The 12,956-nt window shown below is 38.9% G+C and overlaps 1 protein-coding gene across 1 annotated transcript in view; it reads right to left on the bottom strand.

The window, feature by feature from the left end:
- Window positions 1-12,956, bottom strand: part of LOC126475444 (protein retinal degeneration B) — a 600,634-nt gene that overhangs the window by 217,077 nt on the left and 370,601 nt on the right. The window contains exons 5-8 of the mRNA XM_050103311.1: window positions 9,057-9,260; window positions 8,803-8,942; window positions 8,595-8,712; window positions 6,966-7,362 (exon numbers count right to left, since the gene is read on the bottom strand). Coding sequence (XP_049959268.1) covers window positions 6,966-7,362; window positions 8,595-8,712; window positions 8,803-8,942; window positions 9,057-9,260 — 859 coding nt within the window. The remainder of the gene's footprint in view (window positions 1-6,965; window positions 7,363-8,594; window positions 8,713-8,802; window positions 8,943-9,056; window positions 9,261-12,956) is intronic.

Raw genomic sequence — 12,956 nt, 5'->3', positions numbered from 1 at the left:
CAGCTATCTAAAATCTCTTTTATTAACAAGAAAAATATCTTCTTATATGACCTAACATATGAAGTTATCTAACTAAATTACTGCTTTGTGCTTTATAAACTCAATTACCATTTTCATGCTCAGGGAAGTACTTTACAGGGAATTTGATTTTTGGCTGTGTCCTATGGACACAAACCAACGTTTTCTTGAACGTGTGACTGGTAACTACTGTATAAACCAATCTTGTCCTGCAAAGGGACTGTGAGCTGGTCAGGAAAAGGGAGCAGAACTTTCTCCAAACTATGGAATGAAACTGAGCTGCAACACAGTTTCTGAAGACAAGGCAGTAATATAGCAGTGCTACGAAGTCTAGTGAAATGATCCTCCCACAAAGCTGAATCACAGCTTGGTGGGAATTTCTTTGCTTGGCCTACATGTGGTGTCAATATGAACTACATTTTATTCCTATTATGATGGCACTTGAAACAAATAACACCCAGGGCATATCAAAAGAAACAGTGTGGCACATTTTGTGTGAACAACAATCTATGGTAAAGCTTTCTTTAAAATTGTTGTCACATTTGTGCAGTGCTGTCAAAAAGTCGAAGAGAAAATAATGTTTTTAATGATGTTAGGACCACCAAACTATGCAACTGAATCTATGAGCCAATTTCTTCATGTGCACATTGTGTAGGCCTATCTCTTAAAGCCAGAAATAAAACCATAAATACAGTTGTGGTTGTAAGCTAGCTGTCCCGCATAAAAAAAAAAAGGGGCGTAGTTGATTTCATATACCAGAAATATTATGGCCATAGTTTCTTGGGTGAAAAAGGATTTCTTCTCACTGATTCACATGCAGAGTACAGCAATAACAGAAAATACTCCATAAGCTATTTAGACAAATTGGATCAAAAAAAGCATTGAGAAGAAGCCTGCACAGAAAAAGGGGGCAAATCAGTTTTCATCAAATCGACAAAATGTGATCAGGCTATGGGTAACATGTATACAAAGCATAAAATATTGGAGTGTTTTCCTTATGAAGTTGATTTGGCACATTAGAACATTTTATTGTGTTTCAGCCCAGTGAAGAGGTTATGATCAGTATATCTGCATACTTCCCATTATCACACTTCACTAGTAGAAACAATTAGCTGGAAAAATGTTAGACAATATGCAATTACTTAAAACAGGTCTAAGTTGCAAAATAAGCACATTTTTCAGCTGTCTTTCACTGTCAGTTTATGAACCTTTCACTTTCCACTAGTACATGTAGCAAGTCTCATCCCCCCCCTCCACCACCACCTCTTTTCTTTTCATATTCCAGGCCCGAATTTCTTTTTAGTGTTGTGGTCACTAAGTGAGATGTATGATGTAAGATGTAGTATGTTTTTTGACTCAGTTTGGAATGTGGGCTCCCAGAATTTTATGAAAATGGCTCTCTGCTATCTATACTGCCTCACTTGCAACATTTACCAGAGCATTTTTATGAACATTTATCTGAAACCTTTTACCAGCTAAACAAGTCTGAGCTGAATCGCACCTCTATACTTTGAATCTTTACTATCTCTTTCATCAATAAAACCTGGAAAGAGTCCCAGGCTAATCAACAGTACTCAAGAACTGGTAGAACAAGAGTTTTGCAAGTTAACACGTTTCCATGTGCACTACACTTCCTCAGGAATCTTCCAGCAAATCTGAGTGTGGCATCTGCATTCTCCACAGATAAAGTTTTGTGCTCCCTTCTGTCTTAAATCATTTCAGACAGAAGATGCTAGATACTTGGCCACTGTAACTGATTCAAATGACTGACTGTCAATCACATAGTCAAACAGTATCAGATCTTCTCATTTATTTACACGTATTACATTAAATTTATTTACATTTATAGTCAGTTACCAATCTTTCGACAAAGCACTGTTCATCTCAAAGTCTCTCTGCATTTCATAACAAGTTCTGACAATGTCACCTCTCTGTTGACAACTGCATCATCTGTGAACAGCATCATATGGTTACAGATGTTATAAGATAGGTCACTGTTTCACAGTTCACATTACACACTCCTAGAAGCTGTAGAGGGGACCTAACACATCAAGTTTTACACAGGAACCAATGTCCAGAAACATCATCCAATGACACTATAGAGGTGCCGGCACCTGTAAATATATGTATATAAAGGATAAAGGGCAATTCCATGATGATGTTACAGACTTTCTAGGATGGTGGCGAGGATAAATGTATCAGTTTGAGGTAAGGTTTTCCCATACCAGAAACACACAAGTCAGAAGCTATAAACCGTAACTCTTCTCATATCTCTCACACTGGAATACATATACTGGTACTGTTGTTGCTAAGATTGTAGGATAGGCAACTTTTAGTCCATTGTCAGAGGTATCAGAACAGTTTTTGCTTATAACTTTTGACTCCTCCATTTCCAGTACTGACTCATTCGTTTCCAGTACAGGGACCCTAACCTTCTCCAGCATAACAGAATCACTCTGTATATACATACATGTACAGGTGCCAGACCTATTTCTTTGACACACTGTTGCATCACTGGATTTACGGACATGGGTTCCTATGTAAAACTTGATTTATTAAGTCCCCTCCACAATCTCTAGAAGTGTGTAACATGAATTGTGAGACACCTTTTATGTAATGTCAACAGTAGTGCTCCTATCGTAGTACCTTAAGGTACACCAGACATCTTATGATACTTCTCCATTAAGATTAACTTGTCTGCTAGGAAGTCCAATTCAAATTAATATCTGCTCATATAAGTTCTGCATCCATATGTTTTTCTTACAAGGTGACAACGTGGAACTGTATCAAAGGCTTTCTAGACATAAAGACACACAGCATCAACATGAGCTCTGCTATCTACTGTCCTCAGTATCTCATGAATGTCAGATCTAGCTGAGTTTCAAACAACTGGTGGCTGAGCTAACCGTGTCAATTTGTACACAGGACTGGTTCAGTCTACTGAAAAGTTATCTTATGTGAGCACAATATATTACATAATTCCATAAGAAATCAACGTCTGTCGTATGCATGTACAGTTTTGTGTGTGTCTTTTTTAAGTATTCTTTTTGTAGATAATGACCTGTACATTTTTCTATTCACTTGGCAGGGAGCTATGTTAAACTGACGCTAGAAAATTGGTCAGCATACTCCAAACATAATCTCATGGTCACACCATCAGGTCCTGTAAACATTCCTCTATCAAACAATTTCAGCTTGTTTTTCCAGTTCTGTATTCACTTACTTCTGGTGAAACAGTTTCAAAAGGTAGACTTTTGTATTTTGGTCTTGATTTTTCTCATCTTCCACTTTGATATAACCAAGGCTGATGAACATTTGGACAAACGATTTTGTTTCATTAACTGATTTTATATAGCACCAAACCTTTTTACGATTTTTGAGAAATCAGCATGTAAAATCTTGCTTTTGCTTCTCACACAGCTGTCCTAATGCACATTTTGAATTCATTTTCTTTTATATTTCAACTGAAATGCACTTATTTAGGCTCAAAAATGTTGGGAGGCAAAAATAAGCACACACAAAAGAAAACCAATACATCAATATTATATTTATTGCTAATACCTACTTCTATACACGGAATAACGTGTAAAAAACGATTTTGACAGTAACGTTACACGACTAGGACTGATAAGTGAACAAGACTCACATCAGACCAACGCAGTACAAATTTGTATGAAACTACCTGCCAGCATGCTCTGACTCAAGTGCATTTCGTTTATCATTGGGCTTAATCCACACATTTGCAGTCAATGATATAAATGGGACACGGAGAGTTCACGGAAAATGTGTCGTCATAATCTACAACGAAATTGGTGTTCTGGCGATCTTGTGGTTGGGATAATCTATTAAATTTTGTGCTAGTAGTGTATTGGATAAATAATTTAACTTATCCTTCGATGAGGTCTTCAAATCATTGACTGTGTTTGCACTATTTGCAATACCTAGACAACATACGTATGAGGGGCATCAAATGAAAACCGAACGCCTGTCACAATGGGACCATGGAATGGTTCATTCAGAAGCGATCAACGTACATGTTAAGACATTTATCCCACTGGGAGATGAGATGAACAGTTCCTGTTTCATGGGATGCGATTGGTCACTGATGAATCCACAGTCACACCAACTTTGCACTTCCTCGTCTATCTGAAATCAATGTCCATTCATGTCTCTCTTAAGGTTGTCAAGCCCTCACGCTCAAACTGGTGGCGCCATGTTTTGTCCCTTGTCGTGATATGGACAGAAACACATAACCTTCCTTGAGGTACAGAAGCAAATGACTCAGACTTGACATCATTCTGTCCATCCTTTGTCAGGTGATATGGCACCCACTTCACGCAAATTTTGTTGTAAATCAAGTGGTCTTTGATGATGGCTTCGATGGAGCCATGGATAATGTCAACCTGAACATGAATTTCATCCTCCGTGATTCATCAGCCTCCCCAGATAAGACCATCAGTCCACCCAACCACATCACGGATAAGAGCTCGATGGGTTTATCCTGGGTGTGGATCATCTTGCAGTGATGTGTGCCTTTCCCCAAATCATCTCTGCCACTAGGACACACGGCAGGGACATTCAATGTTCACCGTACACAGCAGACATGTGACAATGTATTTCATGTACTCCAGCACCCTAGGTGAACAGAAAAAAATCAAACCTCTCCTTTGCTTGCCTCCTTGTGAATAGCTGGATAAGAACACTAAATGGGTCTGCAAACAACCCACATGCATGAACCTGTGATGTGGCACTATGCCTTTTCACTATAACAAAGGTGACAGTATTGAAATGTAACAACAGTGGTGCCATCTGTCTCACAGACTGTGTATTATGTTGGCTGTTCAGTTTTTATTTGACTGCTCCTTATACTAACATGTAGTTAGGGCAGTTCTAAAATTTTTATAGGATGAGTTTGTAAGTGGTATAAATGGTCCAAAGAGGGTTGAGAAGATGTTTAAGACAAAGACCATCCTGGACACCTTAGCGCATCAATTACAATGTGTAAGAAGTAAGGAATATGGTTCCGAAAAATCACCGAATAATTATCAGAGAGGTTGCTGATGAAGTTGGTATATCTTATAGCTCATGCCAAGCTAGATTTTGGAACTGTTAGCTTCTTTCAGAGGGTGGATACCTTTCACTTTGCATTCTGAGTGACGTGCTCCTCTTTACTACCCTTTCCTCAACTATCCCTCTTTCCTCTCTGGCGAAGAGAATGTGGACTGTAACCAAAACGTGGCAGATAATACATCAGAGACACCTGAAATGTTTCTCAGATTTGATATCTCAATGTAAGCCAGTCCTCACTACATGAAAGAGTGTTACAAAATGTTGATTGCTGGTAATTAAATTTTATTGGTCTCGACCTTTGCCTGTAACACCATTCATCACATGTGCTAATGTTTTTTGGTTTGTCATATTAAGAGAGATACACCTAAAATTTATTCCTTGTATATGAACTGTTTGCTATAAATTATAAAGACTATAAAAATATGACAGATATATTTATAATTTTAAACTTTTAATACTCATCAGAGATGCCGTATAACTAAGAATAATCACCTAAAAAGAGAGTAGTAACCTTAGTTTTCTAAATCTGTTAAACTTATTGCTGTGTGTATGTGAAAGCTACAGAGACCAAGTTTGCAAGCTGAAATAGATTTAGTACACTACACATTTGAGAGAGATCATTGCTTGGTATTGCTGACTTGAGTAATGATATTCTTAAGGTTCAACCATCCCACCATACCTCTAAATGGCAACACAAAATTTTATTTAATCATTATTCTGGCAAAACCTATGAAATTATGTTCTAGTTGCATATCTTTTGAACTACACTGGTGGAGTAACTACATCCAGAGAAGGCTGAGGTGAAAATGGTGGTGTATTGCTGTAGTGACTGATTCTGAATAAATAAATTTGCCTGTAATAACGAGGCTGTAGGACTGCAATGGCCATGAGAACCAGAATATCTTCTTCTATGCCTACGTTTTCATGGGTTGCTTGGAGGGGTTTTTCTTGGGATCCATAAGCCTTCATCCCCTGGTTTATTTTAGATACATTGATGACATCTTTGCCATATGGACTCACAGTTCTTCCTTCCCCTTCAGTTTTACTACCAGAAGTGCCACTGGCGCTGAAAGCTTGTGCAGTTCCTTAACTTTTATGTGTTTGTTGAGATTTTTATCTATCCAGTTGCATTATATTTTTAGAGCAGCTTACCTATAAGCTGCATTTCTTAAGGAAATTCTGCATGTAAACCTTATTTATACTCTCATTTTATTTTTTTACATTATCTGCTAATCAAAGATTGTAAAGAATTAGTATGCAATTTTTCACACAGTATCATAATAATATAATACAGTTACAATTCAATTTCATTTACTTCACTGACGTAAAACAAGTGGAGTAAATGGGCATGAAATCAATGAAGACAGTATGGCATAAGCATACCATGACTAAAGAAAATTTGCCCCAGACTGGGATTTGAACCCACACCACCTTATTTTTGTGAGCAGTCATCTTAAGCACACCTCCACACCCAGGTCAAACTTTCATATTCACTGTAAAACCAACATAAATGAAATTTGGAGTCAGGAGTGGAAATGTGCTCAGATAGCTAATAGTTAAAATTACTGCTCACAAAAGGCAGGAAATTTGGTTCTTAATCTTTGTCTGGACAACATTTTTACCCTCTCCTTGTGACTAATATCACAAATTAAGAAGTGTGTGTATTGGGGGGGGGGGGGGGGTGGAGCAGCAGCAGACCAATAGCTGATAATCAAATTTAGACACCAGCTGCTGCAAATTTTCTCCAACTATCTTAAAAAGTATAAAAAGATAAACCAGAAGCCATATCATGTCCTTTGCACACATGCAGCAATCAAATAGTATTCCCTCAGTTTTCTCTCAAAATAACTGAAGAAGGGAAGAATAAATGAACATACCTTAAATTTAAGTCAGTGGGTGAACTGTCAGAGCTTGGTTCCCCATCTGAACCTTTGGAACTCAGGGATGGCATTGCTTCAGATTTCTTGACAACTGGAGGGCTAGGCATATCTTGCTCAGGTTTTTCGATACTTCCTAGTGTTGCTTGGATTGTCTTAGCTACAGATGAATCCTGAGGCGTAGACACACCACTTCCACCACCGTTCGAATTTGCATACTGTCCATCACCTTCATCCCCCGAGTCTTGAGATTCATTTTCTGCTGCACCCATTTTCCTCTTGAGGGCTTCCTGAGTCTGTCGCTCAATTTGCCGGATGTCATCCATGGTCAGGCCATGCCATTCATCCTGCCAAGCCCATGCCTGTCTATGAGCTCGCAACATGGTCTTCCGCAGTGCTTTAGGAATGTAACATACATAGCAAGCTAATAACATAGAATATAGAATATATTCCGTACAATAGTTTTGAAAGTTAACTACAACTCTGTTGTTAATAAATATAATTTGTATAACATTTAAGGTAGACAATAAATATCTATGTAACAGTACTGATAGTAGAAGCAGCTTAACAAGTAAATACCAAAGGGCCTCGTTAATGAAAAAATTTCTATTGCTTCAAGCACTTTCTATTAATAATTAATTAGCATGATGCATTTCAGCAGAATGCTTGATCTTCATGGGCATTCAAGTTACATGTACATTACATTAATCTGATCTGTGATTAGGTTTATTTGCTGTGTGTGCCACAGTGAGGGTTGTGCTGAAATGCAATCAGTTTTGCTGGAAATTTAATTGTCCAGCACTCACAGCACAGTGACGAACACTTCACAGCTTAACGCTTTCACATACAGATGTTAAACTGGAATTCAGCTGATGATGCCAGCACACTGCCAAATTAGTCAGAGCTCCAGTGCAAATCTTGACTGAAGAGGTTCAGATCGAAACTAAGAAAAAGTGTTACTTCCAAGACAGAATTTCCTTAGTGAACAATGTGAGACATGGTAAGATGCGACCTGCTAAGTCTGTTCTCATTTCCATTGTAGACATCATTCATGTGTTTTGTTTATAATTTTTTGTTTAGTTCTTATGGGTATGAGCTTAATATATGCCCCTGAAAGTCTGTATTACTTTGGACATTCTGATAGTTTTTCTGTTTTTATTTTTCTACCATTTTCATGTTGTCAGTTACATCGTATTTCATTTATGCTACTATCTCTGTAATATTAATGTCACTGGTCTGATGGCACAGATCAATGTAACACCTAACCTTGAACTTTCTGTGTAGATGACCTGCTGTTGCATGAACTCATTTAATTTTTATCACTTCTGTCTCTTTTTTTATCTCTCAAAGAAGAAACTTCATGTCTGCATTATGACATAAAGTTTGATTGGCTCTATTACTCTTCAAATTGTCCTTGAACTTAAAAAAAAAAAAGAATAATCTCTGTAAGAATATCACTGCTCTGTTCAAAACATCATGTGTTATTCACTAAATAGGAACCACAGTACATGAGCGGGCACATTACGTTTGTATTTAAACACACTCTCATAACGCTTAAATCACTTTAGTGACAGGCAAATATTTCATTAAATATTTCCAAGTACTGCTGGGTGCTGCAATCGTACTTACCAACATCATGTATAAACTTTTCCAGCTTTGTCTGCATACCCCAGTAGCGGAATTCAACCCTACAGAGTTTATAGGCACACATGAGGGACTTTCCATTTGGTAAAGGCATTTGCTTTCCCTAGACAAACAAATGTTTACTATGATTTCCTTCACTAAATTAGCATAAATATATTCCACACAAAACTTGGAGATTAAATTCATAAATTACCCGACACTCATTCCAGTAATCTTCGAGCCATGTCTCTGTGAGAGGACCCCTGCCAGTTTTTTGAGAAACATACATTTTTGGGTCCTCATCCCGGACATAGTCGGCTCCATATAGTTGATCCTTGACAACATCAATCAAGTCTGAAACATTTCATGCATGAAAACCTTTTCCAAAGTGATACAGTTATTCGAGAGAATACAATATTTTCTGATATATATTATCTCTTACGAGGCACAAGACTGGAGCTAACTCACCAACGATCCTGTTCCGCAGGTCGCTTCCTGATAGTTTGAACACATTTTCCTGGTGGCCATTATCAGGAAAATAGTAGGTTTCTATTTCCAGAAAAAACTTTTCAACAAAGGGACATGTATATCGGGTTTTAGTATAAGGATAAGCATTCCATGCTTCTTCTTCCACCGTGAGTGCAGACTTTGGCAGTAAACTTTTGAACCAGCCTGAAGAACCAAATAAAAAAGCAGCAAGATAATTAGTACATAATTAGGCTGAAATAGCCTCTACATACATGTTAAATGTATATTATAAAATTCAAAGTTATACTGGAAGTGCAAATGGATAATACACTGAAGTGCCAAAGAAACTGGTATGGGCTTGCATATTCAAATACAGAGATATGTACACAGGCAGTCAGCAATTCCTATATAAGACACAAGTGTCTGGAGCAGTTGTTAATATTGGTTACTACAGTTGTTAAGATTGGTTACTGCTGCTACAATGGCAGATCATCAAGATTTGAGTGAGTATGAACGTGGTGTTATAGTCGGTGCACAAATGATGGGACACAGTATCTCCAAGGTAGCTATGAAGTGGGAATTTTCCCATACGACCATTTCACAAGTGTACCGCGAATATCAGGAATCAGGTAAAACATCAAATCTCCAACATTGCTGCAGCCTGAAAAATATCCTGCAAGAATGGCACCAATGATGACTAAGGAGAATCATTCAACTTGATAGAAGGGCAACCCTTCCACAAATTGATGCAGATTTCAATGCTGGGCCATCAGCAAGTGTCAACATGTGAACCATTCAATGAAACATCATTATAAGGGCTTTTGGAGCCAAAGGTCCTCTCATGTATCCTTGATGACTGCACGACACAAAGCTTTACACCTTGCCTTGGCCCTTCGACACCGAAATTGGACTTTTGATGACTGGAAACATGTTGTCTGGTCAGACAAGTCTCATTTCAAATTGTGTCAAGCAGATGGACATGTATGGGTATGAAGACAACCTTGTGAATCCATGGACCATGGACCCTGCATGTCTGCAGGGGACTATTCAAGTTGGTGGAGGCTCTGTAGGGTATGCGGTGTGTGCAGTTGGAGTGATATGGGACTGATGACATGTCTGCATACAACTCTGACAGGTGACACATATGTAAGCATCCTGTCTGATCAGCTGCATCCATTCATGCTCATTGTGCATTCCAACAGACTTGGGCAGTTCCAGCAGGACAATGCAACATCCCCCATGTCCTGAATTGCTACAGAGTGGATTCAGGAACACACTTCTGAGTTTAAGCACTTCTGTTGACCTCAACTCCAAACATTAACATTATTAAGCATATCTGGGATGCCTTGCAAAATGCTGTCCAGAAGAGATATTCACTGCCTCATAGTCTCTCAGATTCATGGACAGCCCTGTGGAATTCATGGTGTCAATTCCATCCAGCACTACTTCAGACATTAGTCACGTCCATGCCACGTCGTCTTGCTTGCCGGGACCCCACATGATATTAGGAAGGTGCACCCGTTTCTTTGGCTCTTCAGTGTAGTTACTGAAATGGAACATTGGCGTGGATCCCATTTTTCTTAACTCAGGACCCAATACCTGTCAGTGGTGGAGATTACGTAAAGTGCTCGTAACAACAATGCTACTTTACTAAGCTAAATGTGAAAAGGAAATGTCAACATTGTCAAAGGATAGCTTATCTAACATTCTTGAATGTATAGAAGTTAATAATGAGTCTAACATATCTGTGAGACACTATTTCTATAGTCTGAATTGTGAAGGTAAAAACAAGTAAAAGAGCAATGGGGAGTCAGAAGTACATCAGACATCCAGCAGTGTCATTACAAGAGGTCTTTGCCTCAGTCTGAGAATATGCTACTTCATCATCCATTACATAAAAAAAATTTACACATCTACATGACAAAAACTGGTTCTGTCGTAATCCAGAAAAAGTGAGAGCCACTACAGATTTCCGATGTTCTTGGAATATTCATGACATGGGGGTAACCTCTTCGGGGTGCTCTCCTATTTCACGCATATCACGAAGAATTTCAATTGCAAGATACTATCAGTACAAGAACTGTTGCAGGGAGACAACATATTTTCTTTGATCAAGGAGCAGGAAAGATCTTTCCATATCCTTAAGAAAGCACTAATATCTTCAACAGTCTTGGCTCTTTATGACTAGACTGCTGAGACATGGCTATATCCTGATGCTATTGGTTATGGACAGTGCAGCTGTAGTGCTTGAGAGACATGAAATAATGATATCTTAAAATACTCTTCAAGTCCAAGAAGAATGACACAAGTGATTGAGAGTGGCTAGTAGATTTTTTATTTCTCATTCAGCTACAGGCAAAGCGTGATACACTTACAAACATCAACATAAAAATTTAAATTAACATTAACAATGATTTAAAATAAAATTTTCAGGGTTTCCAGCCACAAAAGTGCTTGGTCACTTATCACATGTATGTCCATCAGATTTCCTCCCTTAAGTCCGTGTACGTCGCACTCAACTATATGCTGCATGGTTTGACTCTCTCCGCACTCACAATTGGGGTCCTGGGAGAAACCCCACTTTTTCAGCAAATATCCGCACCGACCAACACCTGTCCGCAGACGATTTAGGGTTACCCACACTCTACGTTGGAGTTGGAAGCCTGGAACTCGTTGAGATGGGTCCTCAATAAGGAAACTGTTATTCACTTTGCTTTCCTGCCATTGCTGTTTCCACAGGTTATCGATAGTAGATGTTCGGGCAATTAGTAGGTTCCAACCCTAATTTATATGGGAGATGATTCACTGTTGTGACTTGTCCTCATTTTTGCTGGCTAACAATTTTGAAGGATCTATCAGGACAACTAGCAAGACAGGCTTGAGGAAAACAAAAATGGGCACGTACACAAGGTTATCAACAGCCTTTTGTAGAATACATTGGAGGACTATTACAGACTGATGGTTTCTCAGCCATTGTTGCACTAACTATGCAGCTGAACAAAGGGAAGGTCAAAGATTACTAAAGCTCACAGAGGTCTTCAAGAATGAAAAAAAACTGTCAAAGGAGAATTTAAATTAATAGTCAGACCACTGTATAAAACGAACTTACAACTGAATGGAACAAAAATGGTTGCTCATCATTCTAGGGACAACAGCTAGCCAAACTGAAGTATTTTCATGATGATACTACATCAGGTCATCTGGGATTTGTGAAGGCCTTTGATACTCAAAGTAGTTGTCATTAGCTAGGTCTATTTATTTTTCACATGCCACAGCAGGGAAAGCCAATGATGGAGCATGTACTTTCGTCACTCACAGTGTATCTAGCATCAATTCAGCCTGCAATTACTTTGTTTCCCCTCCATAGCAGTATCTCACTAAGATAAATTAGGATAAGTTAAATGGATAGTAATGTTTACAGACTACATCACCTGTTACACTGTCAGTGATGGAGTTCTGATTGCCACGGCTCCAGAAAAAGAGCCTACTAGGGTGCAGTCTCCTCCAGGTGCCAGGTCCAGGGGTTAACAGAACTTGCGAGTTGAAATCCCCAGCCCAGCCCCTCCCCACCTCCACCCCCAGTGGTTTCATTGCTGGCACTCATGGGAGTGGGTTGGGCAACTAGAGAGATTTTGAACTGAGCCTGGCCCTTTCGCAAGCATACGCAAATTTCACCACCAAAATACCACCTACATAGCCAAGACTGCTAACACTTGCTGTGTGGTGGCACACAACTCTGAGATTAGCCACTTCAAATCTTGGTGATGAATGAAAGTTTCACTGCCAGTACTTGCCTGGGGAGGTGAGGGGAGGTAGTAGTGTACAGTTCATGATCACTAGTGTTTGCAATAATGTCACTGATGAAATTCCCCTCTCCTCTGTGTTTCCTGAAGCAAGAGC

The sequence above is a fragment of the Schistocerca serialis genome, chromosome 1 (assembly GCF_023864345.2).
Source record: "Schistocerca serialis cubense isolate TAMUIC-IGC-003099 chromosome 1, iqSchSeri2.2, whole genome shotgun sequence".
NCBI lineage: Eukaryota > Metazoa > Arthropoda > Insecta > Orthoptera > Acrididae > Schistocerca > Schistocerca serialis.
This window is presented reverse-complemented; position numbering and strand designations above follow the sequence as displayed.